The sequence below is a fragment of the Triticum urartu genome, chromosome 7A (assembly GCF_056163025.1).
Source record: "Triticum urartu cultivar PI428250 chromosome 7A, HENAU_Tu73, whole genome shotgun sequence".
NCBI classification, from domain to species: Eukaryota; Viridiplantae; Streptophyta; class Magnoliopsida; order Poales; family Poaceae; genus Triticum; species Triticum urartu.
The window spans coordinates 7,057,096-7,083,303 of record NC_141879.1 but is presented as its reverse complement, the minus strand read 5'-3'; the positions used below and the strand labels follow the sequence as shown (position 1 = coordinate 7,083,303).

Sequence of the window (26,208 nt, the reverse complement as noted above, 5' to 3'; positions counted from 1 at the left end):
CGACTACATCAACCGCGTTGTGCTAACGCTTCCGCTGTCGGTCTACAAAGGTACGTAGATCACACTCTCCCCTCTCGTTGCTATGCATCACCATGATCTTGCGTGTGCGTAGGAATTTTTTTGAAATTACTACGAAACCCAACAGTGGCATCCGAGCCTAGGTTTTATATGTTGATGTTATATGCACGAGTAGAACACAAGTGAGTTGTGGGCGATATAAGTCATACTGCTTACCAGCATGTCATACTTTGGTTCGGCGGTATTGTTGGACGAAGCGGCCCGGACCGACATTACGCGTACGCTTACGCGAGACCGGTTCTCCCGACGTGCTTTGCACATAGGTGGCTTGCGGGTGACAGTTTCTCCAACTTTAGTTGAATCGAGTGTGGCTACGCCCGGTCCTTGCGAAGGTTAAAACAGCACCAACTTGACAAACTATCGTTGTGGTTTTGATGCGTAGGTAAGATTGGTTCTTGCTTAAGCCCGTAGCAGCCACGTAAAACTTGCAACAACAAAGTAGAGGACGTCTAACTTGTTTTTGCAGGGCATGTTGTGATGTGATATGGTCAAGACATGATGCTAAATTTTATTGTATGAGATGATCATGTTTTGTAACCGAGTTATCGGCAACTGGCAGGAGCCATATGGTTGTCGCTTTATTGTATGCAATGCAATCGCGCTGTAATGCTTTACTTTATCACTAAGCGGTAGCGATAGTCGTGGAAGCATAAGATTGGCGAGACGACAACGATGCTACGACGGAGATCAAGGTGTCGCGCCGGTGACGATGGTGATCATGACGGTGCTTCGAAGATGGAGATCACGAGCACAAGATGATGGTGGCCATATCATATCACTTATATTGATTGCATGTGATGTTTATCTTTTATGCATCTTATCTTGCTTTGATTGACGGTAGCATTATAAGATGATCTCTCACTAATTATCAAGAAGTGTTCTCCCTGAGTATGCACCGTTGTGAAAGTTCTTCGTGCTGAGACACCACGTGATGATCGGGTGTGATAGGCTCTACGTTCAAATACAGCGGGTGCAAAACAGTTGGACACGCAGAATACTCAGGTTATACTTGACGAGCCAAGCATATACAGATATGGCCTCGGAACACGGAGACCGAAAGGTCGAGCGTGAATCATATAGCAGATATGATCAACATAGCGATGTTCACCAATGAAACTACTCCATCTCACGTGATGATCGGACATGGTTTAGTTGATTTGGATCACGTAATCATTTAGAGGATTAGAGGGCTGTCTATCTAAGTGGGAGTTCTTAAGTAATATGATTAATTGAACTTAAATTTATCATGAACTTAGTCCTGGTAGTGTTTTTCAAATTATGTTGTAGATCAATAGCTCGCGTTGTTGCTTCCCTGTGTTTATTTTGATATTGTTCCTAGAGAAAATTGTGTTGAAAGATGTTAGTAGCAATGATGCGGATTGGATCCGTGATCTGAGGTTTATCCTCATTGCTGCACAGAAGAATTATGTCCTTGATGCACCGCTAGGTGACGGACCTATTGCAGGAGCAGATGCAGACGTTATGAACATTTGGCTAGCTCAATATGATGACTACTTGATAGTTTAGTGCACCATGCTTAATGGCTTAGAATCGGGACTTCAAAGACGTTTTGAACGTCATGGAGCATATGAGATGTTCCAGGAGTTGAAGTTAATATTTCAAGCAAATACCCGAGTTGAGAGATATGAAGTCTCCAACAAGTTCTATAGCTAAAAGGTGGAGGAGAATCGCTCAACTAGTGAGCATGTGCTCAGATTGTCTGAGTACTATAATCGCTTGAATCAAGTGGGAGTTAATCTTCCAGATAAGATAGTGATTGACAGAATTCTCTAGTCACCATCACCAAGTTAGTAGAACTTCATGATGAACTATGATATGCAAGGGATAACGGAAACGATTCCCAAGCTCTTCGTAATGCGGAAATTAAAGAAGGTAGAAATCGAGAAAAACATCAAGTGTTGATGGCAGACAAGACCACTAGTTTCAAGAAAAGGACAGAGGGAAGAAGGGGAACTTCAAGAAGAACAGCAAGCAAGTTGCTGCTCAAGTGAAGAAGCCCAAGTCTGGTCCTAAGCCTGAGACTAAGTGTTTCTACTGCAAAGGGACTGGTCACTGGAAGCGGAACTACCCCAAGTGATTGGCAGATAAGAAGGATGGCAAAGTGAACATAAGTATATTTGATATACATGTTATTGATGTGTACTTTACTAGTGTTTATAGCAACCCCTCAGTATTTGATACTAGTTCAGTTGCTAAGATTAGTAACTCGAAACAGGAGTTGCAGAATAAACAGAGACTAGTTAAGGGTGAAGTGACGATGTGTGTTGGAAGTGGTTCCAAGATTGATATGATCATCATCGCACACTCCCTATACTTTCGGGATTAGTGTTGAACCTGAATAAGTGTTATTTGGTGTTTGCGTTGAGCATGAATATGATTTGATCATGTTTATTGTAATACGGTTATTCATTTAAGTAAGAGAATAAATTGTTGTTCTGTTTACATGAATAAAACCTTATATGGTTACACACCCAATGAAAATAGTTCGTTGGATCTCGATCGTAGTGATACACATAATCATAATATTGAAACCAAAAGATGCAAAGTTAATAATGATAGTACAACTTATTTGTGGCACTGCCGTTTAGGTCATATTGGTGTAAAGCGCATGAAGAAACTCCATGCTAATGGGTTTTTGGAATCACTTGATTATGAATCAGTTGATGCTTGTGAACCATGCCTCATGGGCAAGATGACTAAAACGCCGTTCTCCAGAACTATGGAGCGAGCAACTGACTTATTGGAAATAATACATACTGATGTATGAGATCCAATGAGTGTTAAGGCTCGCGGCGGGTATCATTATTTTCTGACCTTCACAGATGATTTGAGCATATATGGGTATATCTAATTAATGAAACACAAGTCTGAAATATTTGAAAAGTTCAAAGAATTTCAGAGTGAAGTGGAGAATCATCGTAACAAAGAAAATAAAAGTTTCTACGATATGATCGCAGAGGTAAAATATTTGAGTTACGAGTTTGGCCTTCAGTTAAAACAATGTGAAATAGTTTTACTACTCACGCCACCTGGAACACCACAGCATAATGGTGTGTCCGAACATTATAACCGTACTTTATTAGATATGGTGCGATCTATGATGTCTCTTATCGATCTACCACTATCGTTTTGGGGTTATGCATTAAAGACAGCTACATTCACGTTTAAAAGGGCACCATCTAAGTCCGTTGAGACGACACAATCTGAACTGTGGTTTGGCAAGAAACCAAAGCTGTCGTTTCTTAAAGTTTGGGATTGTGATGCTTATATGAAAAAGTTTCATCCTGATAAGCTCAAACCCAAATCGGAGAAATATGTCTTCATAGGATACCCAAAGGAGACTGTTGGGTACACTTTCTATCACAAATCCGAAGGCAAGACTTTTGTTGCTAAATTCGGAGTTTTTCTAGAGAAGGAGTTTCTCTCGAAAGAAGTGAGTGGGAGGAAAGTAGAACTTGATGAGGTAACTGTACCTGCTCCCTTATTGGAAAGTAGTTCATCACAGAAATCTGTTCCTGTGACTACTACACCAATAGTGAGGAAGCTAATGATGATGGTCATGTAACTTCAGATCAAGTTACTACCGAATCTCGTAGGTAAACCAGAGTGAGATCCGCACTAGAGTGGTACAGTAATCCTGTTCTGGAAGTCATGTTACTAGAACATGACAAACTTGCGAACTATGAGGAAGCGATAATGAGCCCAGATTCCGCGAAATGGTTTGAGGCCATAAAATCTGAGATATGATCCATGTATGAGAACAAAGTATGGACTTTGATGGATTTGCCCGATGATCAGCAAGCCATAGAAAATAAATGGATCTTCAAGAGGAAGATGGACGCTGATAGTATGTTACTATCTACAAAGCTAGAATTGTCGCAAAAGGTTTTCGACAAGTTCAAGGCATTGACTACGATAGGATTTTCTAACTCGTATATATGCTTAAGTCTGTCTGAATCATGTTAGCAATTGCCGCATTTTATGAAATCTGGCAAATGGATAAACAAAACTGCATTCCTTAATGGATTTCTTAAAGAAGAGTTGTATATGATGCAACCAGAAGGTTTTGTCAATCCTAAAGGTGTTAACAAAATATGCAAGCTCCAACGATCCATCTATGGACTGGTGCAAGCATCTCGGAGTTGGAATATACGCTTTGATAAGTTGATCAAAGCATATAGTTTTATACAGACTTACGGTGAAGCCTGTATTTACAAGAAAGTGAGTGGGAGCACTACAACATTTCTGATAAGTATATGTGAACAACATATTGTTGATCGGAAATAATGTATAATTTTCTGGAAAGCATAAAGGAATATTTGAAAGGAGTTTTTCAAAGAAAGACCTCGGTAAAGCTACTTACATATTGAGCATCAAGATCTATAGAGATAGATCAAGATGCTTGATAAGTTTTTTCAATGAGTACATACCTTGACAAGATTTTGAAGTAGTTCAAAATGGAACAGTCAAAGAAAGAGTTCTTGCCTGTGTTGCAAGGTGTGAAATTGAGTAAGACTCAAAGCCCGACCATGGCAGAAGATAGAAATAGAATGAAAGTCATTCCCTATGCCTCAGCCATAGGTTCTATAAAGTATGCCATGCTGTGTACTAGATCTATTGTATACCCTACACTGTGTTAAGCAAGGGAGTACAATAGTGATCTAAGAGTAGATCATTGGACAGCGGTCAAAATTATCCTTAGTGGAATAAGGAAATATTTCTCAATTATGGAGGTGACAAAAAGGGTTCGTCGTAAAAAGTTACGTCGATGCAAGTTTTGACACAGATCTGGATGACTCTAAGTCTCGATCTAGATACATATTGAAAGTGGGAGCAATAAGCTAGAGTAGCTCCGTGCAGAGCATTGTTGACATAGAAATTCGCAAAATACTTACGGATCTGAATGTGACAGACCCGTTGACTAAAATTATCTCACAAGCAAAACATGATCACACCTTAGTACTCTTTGGGTGTTAATCACATAGCGATGTGAACTAGATTACTAACTCTAGTAAACCCTTTGGGTGTTGATCACATATCGATGTGAACTATTGCTGTTAAATCACATGGCGATGTGAATTAGATTATTGACTCTAGTCTAAGTGGGAGACTGAAGGAAATATGCTCTAGAGGCAATAATAAAGTTATTATTTATTTCCTTATATCATGATAAATGTTTATTATTCATGCTAGAATTGTATTAACCGGAAACATAATACTTGTGTGAATACATAGACAAACAAAGTGTCACTAGTATGCCTCTACTTGACTAGCTCGTTAATCGAAGATGGTTATGTTTCCTAACCATAAACAAAAGAGTTGTTATTTGATTAATGGGATCACATCATTAGGAGAATGATGTGATTGACATGACTCATTCCATTAGCTTAGCACCCGATCGTTTAGTATGTTGCTATTGCTTTCTTCATGACTTATACATGTTCCTATGACTATGAGATTATGCAACTCCCGTTTGCCGGAGGGAACACTTTGTGTGCTACCAAACGTCACAACGTAAATGGGAGATTATAAAGGTGCTCTACAGGTGTCTCCAAAGGTACATGTTGGGTTGGTGTATTTCGAGATTAGGATTTGTCACTCCGATTGTCGGAGAGGTATCTCTGGGCCCTCTCGGTAATACACATCACATAAGCCTTGCAAGCATTGCAACTAATGAGTTAGTTGTGAGCATCCAGGTTCCGCTATTGGTTATTGACCGGAGATGTGTCTCGGTCATGTCTACATTGTTCTCGAACCCGTAGGGTCCGCACGCTTAAGGTTTCGATGACAGTTATATTATGAGTTTATGAGTTTTGATGTACCGAAGTTAGTTCGGAGTCCCGGATGTGATCACGGACCTAACGAGGAGTCTCGAAATGGTCGAGACATAAAGATTGATATATTGGACGGCTATATTCGGACACCGGAAGTGTTCCGGGTGATTTCGGAGAAAACCGGAGTACCGGAGGGTTACCGGAACCCCCCGGGAGAAGTAATGGGCCATATGGGCCTTAGTGGAGAGAGAGAGGGGCAGCCAAAGGTGGGCCACGCGCCTCCTCCCCCCTGGTCCGAATTGGACTAGGAGATGGGGGGCGGCGCCCCCTGTCCCTCTCCCTCCCCACTTCCTTCCCCCTCCTAGTAGGAGTCCTACTCCTACTAGGAGGAGGACTCCTCCTTGGCGCGCCTATAGGGCCGGCCGGCCTCCTCCCCTTGCTCCTTTATATACGGAGGCAAGGGGCACCCCTAGACACACAAGTTGATCCACGTGATCATATTCTTAGCCGTGTGCGGTGCCCCCTTCCACCATAGTCCTCGATAATATTGTAGCGGTGCTTAGGCGAAGCCCTGCGACGGTAGTACATCAAGATCGTCACCACGTCGTCGTGCTGACGGAACTCTTCCCCGACACTTTGCTGGATCGGAGTCCGGGGATCGTCATCGAGCTGAACGTGTGCTAAAACTCGGAGGTGCCGTAGTTTCGGTGCTTGATCGGTCGGGCCGTGAAGACGTACGACTACATCAACCGCGTTGTGCTAACGCTTCCGCTGTCAGTCTACAAAGGTACGTAGATCACACTCTCCCCTCTCGTTGCTATGCATCACCATGATCTTGCGTGTGCGTAGGAATTTTTTTGAAATTACTACGAAACCCAACGGTGGCATCCGAGCCTAGGTTTTATATGTTGATGTTATATGCACGAGTAGAACACAAGTGAGTTGTGGGCGATATAAGTCATACTGCCGCCGAACAACAATGGATAGAAGGTTTTTCCCCCACAAGTGCGGATGATGAACATGATATACGCAACCCACGTCCCCAAAAGGGAGCGGAAGCGCGCGTTAAGGGACGTATACGCGGTAGAGCCAGTTGCCCCAAAGTTCAACCCATGGTCCTCCTGCCCGATCACCTTTGATCGAAGAGACCATCCCACTAGCATCCGTCATGGCGGATTTGCCGCATTGGTTCTAGACCCAATTATTGACGGATTTCATCTCACTAGAGTCCTTATGGACGGCGGCAGCAGCCTGAACCTGCTTTACCAGGATACAGTGCGGAAAATGGGCATAGATCCCTCGAGGATTAAGCCCACCAAAACGACCTTTAAAGGCGTAATACCATGTGTAGAGGCCAACTGTACAGGCTCAGTCACACTTGAAGTGGTCTTCGGATCTCCGGATAATTTCCGAAGCGAGGAGTTGATCTTCGACATAGTCCCATTCCGCAGTGGCTATCACGCACTGCTCGGACGAACCACATTCGCCAAGTTCAATGCGGTACCGCACTATGCATACCTTAAGCTCAAGATGCCGGGCCCTCGAGGAGTAATTACGGTCAATGGAAACACCGAACGCTCCCTCCGAACGGAGGAGCACACGACGGCCCTTGCAGCGGAAGTACAAAGCAGCCTCTCCAGGCAGTTCTCCAGTCCGGCCATTAAACGTCCGGACATCGTCAAGCGCGCCTGGAGTAACCCACAACAAGACCGCCTGGCACGTTCCGAGCAGGCGTAGCAATGCGGCCCCAACCCCAGCCCTCGCAATAATGCGACATCAGTGCTTCGCGTACATAACTACGCTCTAAAAATACCATGGGTACAGGGGGAGGGGCATCATCACGGCACGCCCGAAACGCGGCTTAAACCGCACCAGGGGCTGCCAATTTTTTTAATTTTCTCTTACTTTCAGGACTCCATTCTTCGGAAGGCCTGTTCGGCAGTTCAATTGCCGCACAAACGATGCAAGAACTAGGGAGGCAGACAAGCCACGCCGCATTACGGAACTCCCAGGTGGTCTCTATCACGAGCAGTATACCTGTTTCGCATACTATTCCGCAGCTTGCCCCTGGAGCAGACATGTTAAATAGTCCAACTTTTTGTTTATCGCATTACTTGTATCGTTCTGCTTTGATCACAGCTGTTTTTAATAAACAATGCATAGCTTTTGTCTATTTTTGCATTACTTTTTTATAAATATATGTTCCTTAACGACATGTTGCACCCGTACAATTTGGTATGGCCAAAATACGCCAGGGGCTTTAGTACCCCTCAATATGGTGTGAGAAGTCCGAACACTTTCACAAGTGTGGCACCCCAAACTTATAGCATTATATGCATCGGCTCCGAATCATGTCTTGGGTCAATAGTTGGGTTTGCCCGGCTCCTATGTTTTGGTGCCTTACGTTCCGCTATATCGGCTAAGGTAGCACTAGGAGAACCACTGCGATTGTGCCCCAGTTGAGCTGGGCCGAGCACCTCAGTGGAAAAAGCTAAAACTGACTGTCATGATGAAGCGAGAGCTGGTCGCTGTTCGAGAGGTTTTTTCGAGTCCCTAAAGACTTATGCCGCTTAGGGCGAGGAGTTGGCTCTTCCGTCCAAGGCGTGGATAGCGCCCCGAACTCGGTCTTCCGAATACCAGGGGCTTCGCCGAAATTTAAAATTATAGAATTCTATGGCTAAGTGAGAGTGTTCACGCGTTATAGTCCGATTGCCTTGTTCGTTGGGCTGAGAGCCTCCCTCGAAGGACCCAAACATGGGAAAAAGAGCGCTCAGGTTTATCCCCGAACACCCCAGCACTAGCGGCACGGGGGTAGAAGCCGACGACTTGCCATCTCTCAGAATTGATAAACAGCCGCACAGAAGGTAATATTTTAAATTCAAACAGCATTGCTCAGCGCATATGAACAAGTTTTCAGCGCACAGGACAAAAACGAGCGGGTTTTACTCAAAAATTACATCCCTAGAACATTCATCTGCCACAAGGCAGGCACCCTTAGAACATCCTTATAGTAATTCTCGGGCTTGCGATGCTCTTTCCCCGGCGGTGGCCCGTCCTTCACAAGCTTCTCAGCATCCAGCTTGCCCCAGTGCACCTTCACACGGGCAAGGGCCCTACGGGGACATTCAATGCAGACAGAGCGCTTGATGACTTCGAGCCTTGGACAGGCCTCCACCAGCCGCCGCACCAGCCCGAAATAGCTCCCAGGCAGAGCCTCTCCAGGCCACAGCCGAACTAAGAGGCCCTTCATGGCCTGTTCGGCCGCCTTGTGGAGCTCGACCAGTTGCTTCAGCTGGTCGCTCAGGGGCACGGGGTGTCCGGCCTTAGCATACTGAGACCAGAACACCTTCTCTGTCGAGCTGCCCTCCTCGGCCCGATAGAATGCAGCGGCATCGGACACACTCCGGGGAAGATCTGCGAACGCTCCTGGAGAGCTCCGGATTCGGGTAAGTAACAAGTAACTCACGTTTATATGTTTGCTTTGCATAAAGAATGCCTTACCCGCCGCTATCTTCTTCACCTCATCCAACTCCTGGAGGGTCTTCTGGGATTTGGTCTTGGCAGACTTGGCATTTTCAATAGCCGCCGCGAGCTCGGACGCTCGCGTCTTTGAGTCAAGCTCCAAACTCTCATGTTTTTTCATGAGAACCTGGAGCTCTTGCCGCACCTTGCCAACCTCGGGCTCATACTTCTCCCTCTCGGTGCGCTCCGCGGCCGCACTCTTCTCGGCCTTGAGCGGTGCTTGCTTAAGGGTCGCCACCTCAGACGTGGCCCCTACAATAGCCACGTTAATCATGTCATTTTTTTTGCAATTGCACCTTTTTTATATATATTCAAACAAGGTATTTCTTACCTTCCTTCTCCTCGAGCTGCTTCTTGGCACGGCCGAGCTCTTGCTCGGACTTCTCGAGGCTCTGCTTCAGCGTGTCCACTTCCGCAGTCAGTGCGGCGGACGCCAGCAGAGAAGCTTGCATACGCATATTGACTCCTTTGTTAGACTCCTGCGAATTCTTTGATCCTCTATTTGGCTTTTCTTCCCGAACGCCCAACAGAGCATCAGGGGCTACTGTCTATGCGGTACTATTATTTACACATTCTTTACTTACCTCAAAGCCTGTTAAAAGGCTAGTACAAGCTTCAGTCAGTCCGCTCTTGGTGGACTGAACCTTCTGGACCACCGCACTCATAATAGTGTGGTGCTCCCCGTCGATGGAGGCGCCTTCGAGCACCTCCAACAGATTGTCCGGCGCCCCCGGTTGGACGGAGGTCACCGGCATGGTGGGCTTGCTCCTCTTGGAAGGAGGTCGCCCGCCGGACTCTGGAACCTTTGAAGGTTCCGGAGCGGTGTCCGGCCTTGAGCCGGACTTGGAGCCCTGGGGGGTTTCATCCCCTTTACTCCTGGAGTCCGGGAGGTCGCCTTGCGGCGCCTCCAGGACCACCTCCTCCCTGCTTGGAACCTGTTGGGACAACACTTCGGTGTCGTCCGTAGGGCGGGGGAGGAAGCCGTCGGAAGCGAGTTCACATCTGACGAGTCCAGTGAGCCGCTCGACGACGCGTCGAGCCGGTCTTTGGGTGGGCTGCATAAACATATTCGACATAAGGGAAAGTTGTGCAATAAACGAATACTATGAATTACTCCGGTATCCGGATACTCATGATTTCGCCAGGGGCTTGGCCCTGGGCTGCCACTCCTCCCCGCCGTCGTCGGCGTCGGTGGAGTAGTCCGGAAGAAGGGTTTTCCCCTTCTTGGACCCTCCGGCCTCCCAGAGAGGGCGGCCTTCCTTTTCTTCTCTCCTCCCGCTGGAGGGGGAGAGGTTTCTTCTTCTTCCTCCTCGTCTTCACGGGAGGAACGCGCTTCGGAACCGTCGGATGATGAATCCGACACCTCCTTGCGCCGGGCACTCTTTCAAGTTCCCGTGGCCCTTCTCGCGGCCTTCTTCTCCGGCACCATATAGGGTGCCGGAACCAGCAGCTTCGCCAAGCGAGCGTCCACTGGGCCTTCGGGCAAAGGAGCCGGAGAGTTGATCTGTCCGGACGTCACCTGCTAATCCTGTCAAAGGTAAGGGAGCTTAGATCCCGCATGGAGTCAAACTATGAAAAACTAATATCCTGTAAAAGGAAAAAAACAGCTTACCGCATGAGCGTGATGCTGCGTACTGAATCCGTGATCCTCGGTAGCAGATGCGGGGGCCTCGGCGCCCTTGAAAAGCACCCTCCAGGCATCTTCGTACGTCGTGTAGAAGAGCCTGCTCAGAGTTTGGTGCCGCGCCGGGTCGAACTCCCACAGGTTGAAAGCCCGTTGTTGACACGGGAGGATCAGGCGGATGAGCATAACCTGGACTACGTTGACAAGTTTGAGCTTCTTGTCCACCAGGGTTTGGACGCATGTTTGGAGTCCGGTCAGCTCTCCTTTTTTACCCCACGACAGGCCCGTCTCCTTCCAGGAGGTGAGCCGTGTAGGGGGTCCGGATCGAAACTCAGGGGCTGTGACCCATGCGGGGTCGCACGGCTCGGTGATATAAAACCACCACGATTGCCACCCCTTCAGGGTCTCCACAAAGGAGCCCTCGAGCCATAGGACGTTGGCCATCTTGCCCACCATGGCGCCTCCGCACTCCGCCTAGTTGCCGCGCACCACCTTCGGCTTGACGTTGGAAGTCTTGAGCCATAGGCCGAAATGGGGGCGGATGCGGAGGAAAGCCTCGCACATGACGATAAACGCCGAGATGTTGAGGACAAAGTTTGGGGCCAGATCGTGGAAATCCAGGCCATAGTAGAACATGAGCCCCCGGAAAAATGGGTGAAGGGGGAAGCCCAGTCCGCGGAGGAAATGGGGGAGGAATACCACCCTCTCATGGGGCCTAGGGGTGGGGATGAGCTGCCCCTTTTCGGGAAGCCAGTACGCAATGTCGTTAGACAAGTATCCGGCCTTCCTCAGCTTCTTGATGTGTCGCTCCATGACGGAGGAGACCATCCACTTGCCTCCCGCTCCGGACATGGCTGGAGAGGGTTGAGGTGGGAGTGCGGACTTGGGCGCTGGAGCTCGAGTGCGCGAGAATGGATAGGCAAAGGAGGAAGAAGGCGTAGGTGAAAAGGTGGATCCTTATCCCCTTATATGGGTGGACGCAACTACGTGTCCCCACCAGCCTGGTAAAACTCGCTTATCTCCAAGCGCTGTAATCAATGGCGTGGTTGGGTTACCCATGCCCGTATTGATGAGAATCCCGGAATAAGGGGACACGATCTCTGCTTTGACAAGACGTGCCAAGGAAACCGCCTCGCATGACGCGCTGAGGTGGGATAATGAAGCGACTCGGATAAAGGCTTGGCCGTGGTGTGTCACGCTACGGCATACGTCAGCAGATTAAATTTGTGTAAATATTATTCTCTCTATGGCAATATGTGGAAACTTATTTTGCAGAGCCGGACACTATCTTTGTGTTCAAAATCTTCTATGAAGTACTTGGAGGAGGAACCCGCCTTGCAATGCCGAAGACAATCTGCGCGTCGGACTCGTCGTCATTGAAGCCTGGTTCAGGGGCTACTGAGGGAGTCCTGGATTAGGGGGTGTTCGGATAGCCGGACTATACCTTCAGCCGGACTCCTGGACTATGAAGATACAAGATTGAAGACTTCGTCCCGTGTCTGGAAGGGACTTTCCTTGGCGTGGAAGGCAAGCTTGGCGATACGGATATTCAGATCTCCTACCATTGTAACCGACTTTGTGTAACCCTAACCCTCTCCGGTGTCTATATAAATTGGAGGGTTTTAGTCCGTAGGACAACATAGACAACAACAATCATACCATAGGCTAGCTTCTAGGGTTTAGCCTCTCTGATCTCGTGGTAGATCTACTCTTGTACTACCCATATCATCAATATTAATCAAGCAGGACGTAGGGTTTTACCTCCATCGAGAGGGCCCGAACCTGGGTAAAACTTCGTGTCCCTTGCCTCATGTTACCATCCGGCCTAGACGCACAGTTCGGGACCCCCTACCCGAGATCCGCCGGTGTTGACACCGACAGGGGGGCTCTCTCCCCCTCGCTTCCGGTGGCACCGGAGTTCCACCGGGGGCCATCATCATCACCGTGATCTACACCAACACCTCCGCCATCTTCACCAACATCTCCATCACCTTTCCCCCTCTATCTACAGCCGTCCACTCTCCCGCAACCCGCTGTACCCTCTACTTGAACATGGTGCTTTATGCTTCATATTATTATCCAATGATGTGTTGCCATCCTATGATGTCTGAGTAGATTTTCGTTGTCCTATCGGTGGTTGATGAATTGCTATGATTCATTTAATTTGCTTGTGGTTATGTTGTTGTCCTTTGGTGCCCATCATATGATTGCGCGCGTGGATCACACCCTAGGGTTAGTTGTATGTTGATAGGACTATGTATTGCAGGGCAAGAGTGACAGAAGCTTCAACCTAGCATAGAAATTGATACATACGAGATTGAAGGGGGACCAATATATCTTAATGCTATGGTTGGGTTTTACCTTAATGAACATTAGTAGTTGCGGATGCTTGCTAATAGTTCCAATCATAAGTGCATAGAATTCCAAGTCAGGGATGACATGCTAGCAGTGGCCTCTCCCACATAATACTTGCTATCAGTCTAGTAAAGTAGTCAATTGCTTAGGGGCAATTCCGCAACTCCTACCACCACTTTTCCACACTCGCTATATTTACTTTATTGTTTCTTTATCTAAACAGCCCCTACTTTTTATTTACGTAATCTTTATTATCTTGCAAACCTATCCAACAACACCTACAAAGTACTTCTAGTTTCATACTTGTTCTAGGTAAAGCGAACGTCAAGCGTGCGTAGAGTTGTATCGGTGGTCGATAGAACTTGAGGGAATATTTGTTCTACCTTTAGCTCCTCGTTGGGTTCGACACTCTTACTTATCGAAAACTGTTGTGATCCCCTATACTTGTGGGTTATCAAGACCTTTTTCTGGCGCCGTTGCCGGGGAGCAATAGCGTGGGGTGAATATTCTCGTGTGTGCTTGTTTGCTTTATCACTAAGTAATTTTTATTTGTTGTTCTTAGTTGTTCTCTATCTTTAGTTATGGATATGGAACACGAAATACCAAAAAAATTAGGTGTACTTGCTACTCATGGAGATGGGGAACCTCCTAAAACCCTCGATGATGGTTATGTGAAAAATATTATGTACTACTTTAATAATCCCGAGAAAACCCCATTCAATTATGTAATGGGAGTAACGTTGGATCAACGTGAATACTTTACAGATTACCGCTTGACACAAAAAGGGAAACTATTATGGGATCAAATTCATATATTGAATTGGTATGCTAGGCAACTATGCTTGAGATATGATTATACTTGTTGCTTTAAGGTGAAGGCTCCACACCTTCCCTTTTCATGTAAATTTAATGATAATAAAACCTTAGCTTCTTATGCTAATGGTATATATGATTACTATGATGTGGAACAAATAGAAGAATTTGTTGCTTTTATGGGTGCTTATGAAATTGAATCTATGTTTAAAGAGTTTGAAGATTTTGATGATTTGGTTTATAGACCTGAAAATTTAGCTATCCTTAAATATTGTTATGAGAATTATGAATACAATTACGATATTAATGCACTTATTGAGAAAGTCTCCGCTGTTCAAGAAGAGACTAATATTTTGCAGGAGTCTATGGAAGAAGAAATTGATGAAACCGTGAGCTCATTGGATGAAAAAGATGAGGAAGAGAGCAAAGAACAAAAGGAGGAAGAGCGGATTGATCACCCGTTGGTACGATTATGCAGTCGAATGATGCAACTTTCTTTGAGGACATATTTCCTATGAAGGATATGTCGATTTCATCAAATCAGGAGATACCTACTCCATCTAGTGAGGAATTCACTGTAATTCCTGAACCCACCATTGCGATGGAACACGTTGAGAATCCTGTTGAGGGTGACAATGGAACTCCTGTGATGAGTAAGAGACAGAGGACTGCAAAGTCCTCTGGTGATGATTTCATTGTGTACCTCGTGGATGACACACCCAGGACTATTTCAGAAGCCTATGCATCTCCTGATGCTGACTACTGGAAGGAAGCTGTACGTAGCGAGATGGATTCCATCTTAGCTAACGGTACCTGGGAGATCACTGATCGTCCTTATGGGTGCAAACCTGTAGGATGTAAGTGGGTGTTCAAGAAGAAGCTTAGACTTGATGCTACGATTGAAAAGTACAAGGCATGGCTTGTGGCCAAGGGTTATACCCAGAAAGAAGGTGAAGACTTCTTTGATACTTACTCACCCGTGGCTAGACTGACCACAATTCGGGTGCTACTATCACTGGCTGCCTCACATGGTCTTCTCGTTCATCAAATGGACGTTAAGACATTTTTCCTCAACGGAGAGTTGAAGGAGGAAATTTACATGGACCAGCCAGATAGTTTTGTAGTACCTGGTCAGGAAGGAAAGGTGTGCAAGTTATTAAATTCTTTATATGGCCTTAAACAAGCTCCTAAAGAGTGGCATGATAAGTTCGAAAGAACATTAACTACTGCCGGCTTTGTAGTAAACGATGGTGACAAGTGTGTGTACTATCGCTATGGTGGGGGCGAAGGAGTTATTCTTTGTCTATATGTCGATGACATATTGATCTTTGGAACCAAACTTGATTTAATCATGGAGGTTAAGGATTTCTTATCTCGCTGTTTTGAGATGAAGGATTTAGGAGTAGCTGATGTTATCTTAAACATCAAGCTGTTGAGAGATGAGAATGGTGGGATCACACTGCTTCAGTCTCACTATGTGGAAAAGGTTTTGAGTCGTTTTGGGTATAGCGAATGCACACCTTCTCCAACTCCATATGATGCTAGTGTGTTGCTTCGAAAGAATCGACGGATTGCTAGAGATCAACTGAGGTATTCTCAGATTATTGGCTCGCTTATGTATTTGGCGAGTGCCACGAGGCCTGACATCTCGTTTGCTGTTAGCAAGCTGAGTCGGTTTGTGTCAAAACCGGGAGATGATCATTGGCATGCGCTTGAGAGAGTTATGCGCTATTTGAAAGGCACCGCGAGCTATGGGATTCACTACATCGGGTATCCAAGGGTACTGGAGGGTTATACTGACTCAAACTGGATATCTGATGCTGATGAGATTAAGGCCACAAGTGGTTATGTTTTTACACTTGGTGGTGGCGTTGTTTCTTGGAAGTCTTGCAAGCAGACCATCTTAACGAGGTCAACTATGGAAGCAGAACTCACAACATTAGACACTGCCACTGTTGAAGCAGAGTGGCTTCGTGAGCTCTTGATGGACTTACCTATGGTTGAAAAACCAATATCCCCTATCATGATGAACTGTGATAATCAAATTGTGATCGTCAAGATAAACATTCTAAGGACAATATGAAGTCCTCAAGGCATGTGAAGAGGAGACTGAAATCTGTCAGAAAATTGAGGAACTCCAGAGTTATTACGTTGGATTATATCCAAATGTCGAAAAATTTGGCAGATCCCTTCATAAAGGGTCTATCACGTAATGTGATAGATAATGCATCGATGGAGATGGGTCTGAGACTCACCGCATGAGTTGTCCATAGTGGTAACCCACTCTATGTGATCGGAGATCCCGTGAAGTAGAAGGGGGAGACAAGCTGTTGGTCAGCTAAGAGGAGAGTATCCCTATATTACCTATCCCACTCCATGAAGATGCAATACTCTCCTGATCTGCATGGCAGGTTGATACTTATCTTAATGTGTTCCAAGTGGCTTATTCGGGTAAGCAGAGATGTTGTCCGGCAGAACATCTTCTGAGGAACACACCTATATGAATTTGACTGTTAACGTCGCAGTCTGTGAGAATTGGGTGTTCTCTAATAAATTCATGAAAAGGCCCTGGAGTACGTATACGCTCCACCCGCGGAGAAGCCTTGCGGCAGCCCAGTATCGGTCAAGAATTTGTGTGAAACTAGTCTCGCAGAAAACTTGTAGTTCAAGGCATAGTCCACTATTCAAGTTGTGATCTAGTGTAGCATAAATCTCTAAGTGGAAGTTCAACTTCATAGTCTCCACTAAGCACCGGTATATAAACAATATTTTGGAACTAAATGATGAGGTGTGCCAATGAGACTTTGTGGGGGATTGTTGAAATTTTGCTAGTAGGCCTTTGGTCCAAAGCCCAACTAAAATTCTGAAATTCTCTTGGCCCATTCATGACATGTGAGTGGAGTGAGTGAGACTAAAGTTTAGTCCCACCCCGAAAGTTGAGAGAGAGTTGCACCTCTTTATAAGGTAAGCTCTTCTACCACTTGTATGAGCATGAGAAGAGGAGACCTACACACGCGCTCCTCCTCCTCGCCACGCCTCGTCACGACGTGACGCGACGCGAGTTGCGGGATTGAGCCGAGCCGAGGACAAAGCTATGCACGTTGTCTATATTTTTGCTGCTCGGGAAAAATTAATGAGTCATTAATTAATAATTAATGGACGCGTTACTTACTGAACCGTTTCCAATTCTTTTGGATCGCGACCTGCCCGGCCCGCATTATATAGTCAGGCAGACGTCTACCCTAGCCGCCGCCGCTTCGTATGGTTTCTCACCACCGTTCCAGATCATTGCGCCGCCAAGTAAGTCTTCTCCATCCCTCCTTTCGGCGTGCACCGGAAGAAGGGACAGCAGGCCACCGGAACCCCGCCTCTCGTGATCCTGTACGGGAGAGGGGCGATCAGGTTTTTAGGAAGCGCACTCGTGCGACTGCTGGTAGCGACGACTTCGCGAACGACGACTTCTTCCCCGACCTCGGCAACCTCATCCTCGACGACATGGGCGACAACGTCAACGCCGGCGGTGCTGCACCCGCTGCACCGTATGTTATTCTATCCTTCTTGTTCTAGATCGTAGTAGAATTCATATTTCTAGTATGTGCCCTAGATATGATCTGTTTATCTACTATGCTAGTTCGCATGATTAGTTTAATCTTTACTATTGCTATCATGATCTATTTTCTATTTATTCGGATTAAATCTCGTAATAATTTACTCGTTTTTACAACAGTGCATGCTTCAGAGTGCAGCAATAAGTGCCAGCGATTGATCAAAATTGGAGTAAGGTGCAGCAAACCGACTCATCTGCCGAGGTCCAACCATGTTTGTCTTCTCGGCAGAGGAGCAACGTTTAGCGGCACACGCCTCCAAGCAAATTTATTTTTATTTTTTTGCCGTTAAAAAAAACCGACCCCAAATTAAATTACTGCCACCGTGCCACGCCGGCAAAATCATGTCTGAATTCAAAACCGACCGAGCGTCCACGCATTTTGTCCGCGCACATCCACTTGAGTCGAAACATACAGAAATCACGGCCCAACGCGCCGGCATAAACAGACAGCCGTCCTTCCTCCGCCCGCAACCATTTTCGGCCCATATTGCGTCGGCGCGGACGCACGTGATGCCCGCCCTTTAGTGGCACAACGTCCATTCTTTCCTCCCACCTCCACAGTCAATATCTCCGGTCACGTCGCCACCGCCGCCGCCTCCCACTTTCAGCCGCTTGAACGCTGCCCCCGCATCCACACACTTCCCCCATTTTGACGCTGCATCCGATGCCTGCTCCTGCCGGTGTTGGCGGCCTCTTTTCACCTCCGTTGTAGCACCTACACGGACACGCCACCCAATCGCCTCCACCGCCGCCTTCCTAGCTCCAATCCCGCCATCCTAGATCCATAGCCGTCTCCACTTTGACGGGCATGTTGCCTATACTGGAGAGAGGCGCGGGTCTCTTCCGGCCGGCTTCTCCATCATGCACGCAAGGTGTTCGAAGTTTCGCTGGCAAGGTACCATGGATAATGGGGATGAGTTCTTTTTCAATAACTCCGTGTGTTGATCGGACGATTCATCGTTGAGCGATGAGGATCTCGTGGTTGCGACTATGGTCATTAGTGACCACATTGCTAGGCAGCGGCCGGAGTGTAGGGGATTAATCCCCAATTGTAACAGAGAGACCGACCATTGGCTACTCTTCGTCGATTACTTTCAGTGCACGTCCCCACTCTTCAATCCCAAGCTTTTCCGGCGCAACTTTCGTATGGCTAGACATATGTTCAACCATATTCAGGAGGGAGTGATGGAGTATGATGATTATTTCGTATGCAAGGAGGATACCCTTGGAAAGGTTGGCTTCTCCTCTTATCAGAAATGCAATGCAGTTATTTGGATGCTTGCATACGGAATTCCCGGTGATCTTGTTGATGAGTTTGTCCGCATGAGTGAGTCCACATGCCTTGTATCATTGTACAAGTTCTACAAGCAGGTTGTCATAGCAGTGTTTGGCCCGAAGTACCTAAGAGATGCAAATGTGTGGATGCAACCCGATTGTTGACTATCAATGTAGATAGGGGCTTTCTGGGATGCTTGGTAGTATAGATTGTATGCACTGGACGTGAAAGAATTGTCCATCTACTTGGTAGGGGTAGTATAAGGGGCATTTCAAAAGTTGCACTCTCATACTTGAAGGTGTGGTTTCACAAGATCTCTGGATTTTGCACTATTTTTTTGGCATAGCAGGTTCTCGCAATGACATCAATGTGCTTCAGCACTATCCAGTGTTCGAAAAGGCTTGCAGAAATTAATTGCCTAGAGGTCAACTTTGAGATCAATGGCCACCACTACAACAAGGGATACCATCTAGCTAATGGCATCTATTCTTAGTGGTCAAGTCTTGTGAAGACAATCTCCAATCCGGTAGGAGAGAAGAGGTCTAGATTTGCTCAAGCACAAGAGAGTACTAGGAAGGATGTGGAGCGTGTTTTTGGTGTGCTTTAGTCTTGATGAGCCATTGTTCAGTATTCTTCTAGAACTTGGAGCACCAAGAATGTTCGGCCGTCGTCTGCGTGCTTCTTTACAATGCGGGCGCAGATGGCTTACTCATCTACGGTAGCGCACAACACCGCATTGGTCGCATCCTCCGCCGCCATGTTGGCAGCGAGCGGGCCTCGGCCACCCTCACTCTCTCCTTCCCATGGCGGGCATACCAGTGCCAGTAGCACTCATACTTCGGTGGACTGGTAATGGAGAAAGTGAGATTGGAAATATCCCGGGATGACCGCGATGATCCAGCCCCGGAGGATTCGAGCGCCAGATGCGTCGACGCAATGGACTCGTGCGAGACAGACCCCGCCGTTGGTCTGGTGCAGTGCAATGCGGACGACCATTGCATAGTTCAACCTGCACGGGACAACACCCGAGTCGACAGATCCGGACTGGTTGGAGTCAGATGCGTCGCCCGCCATGCCGGCGATCGCCGGACGGGGGCTTGGGTGGCAGAGTGGAGTGGAGTGGCTAGGGTTTGATCCGAGGAGTGGCTGTGGACGAATATATGTGGTGTTGGGTCTTGGGTGGGCTAGCATGAGCCTAGTCCGATGTGGCGGACGTGCCTGTATTCACCCCATATTTGGGTTATGAATTGTGCCGGTCGACCTGTGTGTTTGAGATGCTCGTCTGGGTCGGTTTTTTACCGGTCCGTCTAAGCGTATGAGGGAGGAGGGGCGGGGGAAGCTGGGTTTGAGGCGCCTGTTGTAGATGCTGTGATGTTGGGGTGTAGTTGGGGAATTTTGGGTGTGATTTCCTCCCTCCCTCATGCTACACATGACATGCTGATATGTTAGGCAAGCATTGAAGATGGATGGTGTGGGGCCCACGCGCAGGCAGGCGATGCATCGCGACGCGTCTCGGCCCATCATCCAGCCCACACCGTCAGCGTCAGCGTCCGCGTCGACACAGCTGTTGCCCGTTGGGGTTGGGTTGATCCGTTGATGCCTTGCCTCAAAACCCTCCCAAACCCCCATCCCCATCCCCACCCACATTTTTGCTTGCTTCATTCTCTCCCCCGGGCTCGGCACAAATAGCGAGCGAGGGGAGAAACGGCAGCCAGCGAGCAGTGCGGAAAAGGGGCCAAAAGAAAAGGGAATCCCAAGAATCAGCCGGCACCAGTGTCTGTGGACTGGACCGGACTCCACCTCCACCGGGGAGAGCGAGAGGCGCAAGGAAGCAAGGAAATGGCGTGCCCGGCGGCGGCGCTGCTCCTGCCGCTCCTGCTCGGCTTCCTGGCGCCGGCGCGGGCCACCGACCCCTACGCCTTCTTCGACTGGGACGTCTCCTACGTCACCAGATCCCCGCTCGGCGTCCCGCAGAAGGTCCGTCACTCCCCCCCTCCCCTCCCCTCCGCATCCGTCTTCTTCAATTTCCAATCCAACCACTCGCCGCCGCAGCCGCCGCCGCTTGCTCCCCTCCCCCTCCGCCGCAAGATTTGTTTGGGTTTCCGCCCGCGGGCCGTCCGCTTGCCCCCCCTGCCCGCCGTCAAGATTCAGTTTTTTCCCCCATTTCATGCGTCCCTCGGGATGCCGTCCGCGCCTCCGCTCCCTCCCTCCTTCCTTCGAGGGGAAGGAGATGCTGCTACCACTCTAGTAGATTTCCGCAAGGATACCATGCCGCCCTTCGATTCCAGGATTCCCCGGCCCGACGCACCCAAAAGTTTTGAATTTTTTGCCCCTCCCGCTCCCCAACTTCAAAAGTTTCGATTCATTTCCATGCCGACCACCTCCAAAAGCCCAGATCCCCCTCCCGCTCCCCGGCGCACTGTTCCCGTGCGCCTCCCGACAGAGATCTCAACTCGCGGCGCCCCTTTTTAATTGACCGCCTGAACCTGAACCTGAACAACCGGTTGTGTGTGTTTCTGTTTCTGAATTTTTCGCTTTGATTCAGGTGATCGCGATCAACAAGGAGTTCCCGGGCCCCGTCGTCAACGTCACCACAAACTACAACGTCGCCGTCAACGTCCTCAACAGCCTCGACGAGCCGCTCTTAATCACCTGGTCTGCTCACTCCCCACTCCCACCACCATCCAATCTTCAGTCATGTCACTGCTCTTGCAGGCTTCAGTTACAGTGTCATGGGTTCAGTCTTCAGTGTGATGACAGGCAGGCCTTGCTCTGATTTTTTGATTCATTCCAGGGACGGCATCCAGCAGCGGAAGAACTGCTGGCAGGACGGGGTGCTGGGCACCAACTGCCCCATCCCGCCGGGCTGGAACTGGACCTACAACTTCCAGGTCAAGGACCAGATCGGCAGCTTCTTCTACTTCCCGCCGCTCTCCATGCAGCGCGCCGCGGGCGGCTTCGGTGGCATCACCGTCAACAACCGCGCCGTCATCTCCGTCCCCTTCGACACCCCCGACGGCGACATCAGGCTCTTCATCGGCGACTGGTACAAGAAGAACCACACGGTACGCTAGGCCGCCCCCCCGGGAACGAAATGTATTATCATCCACAAACTGGGTTTGCAGCGAGGGTGTTTGATTGTGGTTTTCTCTGGTGTTATAGGACCTCAGGAAGATGCTCGATGACGGGAAGGAGCTCGGGATGCCTGACGGTGTTCTGATGAACGGCAAGGGGCCGTATCGGTACAATGACTCCCTCGTCCCGGCTGGGATCGAGTACGAGACCATCGATGTTGAGCCAGGTAGGGTGATTGCTTGTCTCACTTTCATCATAATAGGCTGCATTACTAGTATTGAATTCCTTGTGACTTTTGTGGGTATGGTATAAAAATAAAACAATCATGGTTCCAAGTGCTGTTGCTGCAAATACTTGAAATGTTATACTGTTCAACTCTGCAAAAAGTCTCTGATATGGTGGGGGCGTAAGGTTGATGATTAATTACTACCTTCATGACAAGGCCACTACAAATTCTTTGAACAATGATTACTGCAGTGTAGTACGTTACCGCTATTGTGGAAACTAACAGCCTCAGCTCCATGACAGGCAAAACGTACCGCTTCAGAGTCCACAACGTGGGCATCTCCACCAGCTTGAACCTGAGGATCCAGGGCCACAACATGGCCATGGTCGAGACAGAGGGCTCCTATACGATGAAGCAGAATTTCACCAACCTCGACATCCATGTGGGGCAGTCCTACTCCTTTCTGGTCACGATGGACCAGAATGCAAGCAGCGACTATTACATCGTGGCCAGCGCTCGGTTCGTGAACGAGTCGCTCTGGACCAGGGTCACTGGCGTTGCAATTCTGCACTACTCGAATTCAAAGGGCAAGGCGTCTGGTCCACTCCCTGATCCGCCGAATGATGAGTACGACAAAACCTTCTCCATGAACCAGGCACGGTCAATCAGGTTTGTATAAAATGACTCCTTTTTTTGCCTATGCTCTGACCATCCAAACTATCACTATCTTAATGTTCTCTTCACTCAATCCTGATATTACTTTTATAAGCATGATGTTTGAAATGGTTGACCCATCATGTACTAACTGTTTTATAATAATGACAGCGCTCTCCCATCATGTGCTATGATGCTTACTTTATGAAAACAGTGTTTTGCTACACCTAACTAAACTTAAGCAGCAATCTTGTATGATTTAATTGACTTTCCCTCAACTTTCAACCGCATTTGGCTATCTCACAAATTTATTTTATGCACATCTGGTCTGACCTTTGATCTTCAAGAGACATTGACTAAATATGCTTGGCTCTACATATTCTGAATGGGAAAAATAAGCGGGTTCTTATAAAAGAGCCAATACACACACATTAAGGCATTTCAAACCAAGCATAAAATTGAGCAATCTATGACTAATTTTTTACATAAGCTGTGACCATACTAATAGCCTGGTGTTAGGAATTGCTGCCATCATGTGCTGACTGTTTAATAATAATAATCGTGTTCATCAGTACCCATCATGTGCTATGATGTTTACTTTATGAAAAAATAGTGTTTTACTATACCTAACTAAACTTAAGCATCACTCTTGTATGGAATAAATAATCTAGCTCTGATTTACTCGTTCTCCCCTTAACTTTCCATGGTCTTTTGGCTATCGCAAAAAATCATTTATGAACCTTTTCATTTGATGTTGATCTTTAAGAGATGTTGACTAAGTATGCTTGGCTTTACGAATTCTGAGAGAAAAAGATGTGTTGGATATAAATATAATAGGCGCTTCCTTTCTTACATAATGATTGTGTGCTCATATGAGAAATTGTCTGCTGAAATATTTGCCCTTGTACTTGAGCATTCATTCTGGGAATATTTCTTACAGAAATTGGAAACTGTAAATTTTTGTCATACCAACACAATGACTTTTAGAAAGCTTTGTGGTCATTAGTAAAGTGTAAGGGCACCTGGTAATATTTGTAGACAGCAGCTACATTTTCTCATATGTGCAGCGCACATTGGTCATTGATAATGTATCCATAGTTGCACATACTTAAGCCTACTAAAATACCTTCTGTTTGTCAGGATGAACGTGACCACTGGTGCTGCTCGTCCGAACCCTCAAGGATCATTTCACTATGGCCAAATCAACGTGACCCAAGTGTACAAGCTGAGGAACATGCCACCTGTTACCATCAATGGCAAAAAGCGGACTACGCTGAATGGCATCTCTTACTCCCCGCCTGCTACTCCATTGAGGCTTGCGGATCTCTATGACAAGAAAGAAGTCTACACACTCGACTTCCCAACCATGCCGTCTGATGGACCGCCGGTTATCAGGTCTTCTGTCATCAACTCGACGTACAAGAACTTCATGGAGATTGTGTTTCAGAACAATGACACGAAAGTTCAGACCTACCATATCGATGGATACGCCTTCTGGGTCGTAGGGTTAGCACAGCTTGAAACTATTCATCTCTTTCAGTAACTGGTTTCTAAGGGTCCTGCATGCTGATTTTTTTTTTGCACGTTGCCAACAGAATGGACTACGGTGAGTGGACCGACAACAGCCGTGGGACATACAACAAGTGGGATGGTGTTTCCCGTTGCACCACTCAGGTATGCACCTGTACAGTATCATCTGACTAAATCATTTCTTTGTGTGCGAAGTTCTGTCATGTTGGAGCATGCTTTCATTTATGATGTTCATATACCTGTATATCTTGTATGTTACTTTTACTCGAAGAAGAGCCTTATGCAGACAATATTCGCTGGAGATAACACCGTCTCACTGACGCCGCAGGTGTTTCCCGGAGCATGGACCGCCGTCCTGTTGTCGCTTGACAGCCCGGGGTTCTGGAACGTGCGCACGGAGAACCTGGACACGTGGTACCTCGGCCAGGAGACGTACATCAGGGTGGTGGATCCTGACGGAGGCTACAACGTGACCGAGTCGGTGTTACCAGACAACGCCCTCTTCTGTGGCCTCCTCAGGGAAAAGCAGAAGTAAGCTAGTACTGCTTGCATGTGCGCTGTAGATTATGGAGGTCCTTCTTACAATATGGTCACAGACATGCAGTTACTAACTTGTGCTTTGGCTGTGCTGTCTTGTAGGGCTCAGAAGCCGCACGGGTCGTCGTCGAGCTCGGCGTCCCCTGCGCTAAAACAGAGTGGCTACCTGCTGCCATTCTTGGTGTTGCTGGTCGCATTGGCGGTCATGGGACACTGAACTGAAGTGATTGCCAGTTAGTGGTGTGTGCTAGATCTGCGGTTTGTGAGTTAGGGAATTGGGAATGTGGGTTCTCCACCGATTGGGTGGGGAGGCCCTGCCATTGTTGCGTATCGGCGAATTCGTCGAAACTGTTAACAGAGTTGTGTCTTGTGTGCAAGCGTGTCACATTGTTTGTGTGGTACTTACTGCTGCCTGTGGCCCCGCAATTGGGGGCGCTGTGCCGCCGCCTTGAGGATGATGATTTTTAGCTAGCCCTGTCACTGTGGAAGAAGTCTTGGGTCGACGGTTTTACTTTCGTGCTCTGCTGATTATTGTTGTAAGGCTGCATCTCAGCCGTCCATCCTGGAGGTAGGGACGGCTGTAATTTTGTCGGTAAGCTGAGGATTCCACCGTAACAACGAGCATGAGAGGCAGAGTTGATGGTGACTGAGATGGCTTTGAACTTTCACTGCAAATGATCCTTTGAAACCTTTGGAACAATCTGTGGGTCTCCAGGTGCAAAGGTTTTGCTGAATCTGTGGGGGTAAAAAAGCTGTCTGAAACAAGCTGGCTAGGTTAGGTTCGCTAGGTGGACAGCGTAGGGTGGTGCGGTCGACACAAGTAGTTAGTTACTGCAGCCGTTGAGTCACCATCATCATCATCATCGTCGGATCACGCGGTTTATGATGATGATTAGCGCAAAGCCAGAGACATTCCTGCAGTTTACCAGGGAAAATTCATGGAGGACTGACCAGTGACCGCCAAGCACCGTCAAAAGGCGCGTTTAGTTAATTCTCATTATGCGATTAAGCGACCCGTAGCTGTAGGATTTGCACCTAGCTACCTACTGTGAGTAAGCAAGCAAGCAAGCAGGCTGAGCTTGATGGAGAAGCGTTGACATGGAGATCTTCTTTCCG

At 47.6% G+C, this 26,208-nt stretch overlaps 1 protein-coding gene across 1 annotated transcript; it reads left to right on the top strand.

The window, feature by feature from the left end:
• Positions 1 to 20,697: 20,697 nt before the first annotated feature.
• Positions 20,698 to 25,559, top strand: LOC125520461 (monocopper oxidase-like protein SKU5). The gene is made up of 9 exons (XM_048685385.2): positions 20,698 to 21,047; positions 21,616 to 21,725; positions 21,865 to 22,135; positions 22,233 to 22,371; positions 22,674 to 23,040; positions 24,166 to 24,531; positions 24,621 to 24,699; positions 24,884 to 25,086; positions 25,195 to 25,559. The coding sequence occupies exons 1-9, from the start codon at positions 20,910 to 20,912 to the stop codon at positions 25,307 to 25,309; spliced, it is 1,788 nt and encodes a 595-aa protein (XP_048541342.2). The 5' UTR covers positions 20,698 to 20,909; the 3' UTR covers positions 25,310 to 25,559.
• Positions 25,560 to 26,208: the final 649 nt, after the last annotated feature.

Coding starts and splice junctions, on each gene's coding strand:
- LOC125520461 (XM_048685385.2), top strand. CDS start 20,910: ATGGCGTGCCCGGCGGCGGCGCTGCTCCTGCCGCTCCTGCTCGGCTTC. Junction 22,136..22,232: donor GGTACAAGAAGAACCACACG/GTACGCTAGGCC, acceptor CTGGTGTTATAG/GACCTCAGGAAGATGCTCGA. Junction 24,700..24,883: donor TTTCCCGTTGCACCACTCAG/GTATGCACCTGT, acceptor CTGACGCCGCAG/GTGTTTCCCGGAGCATGGAC.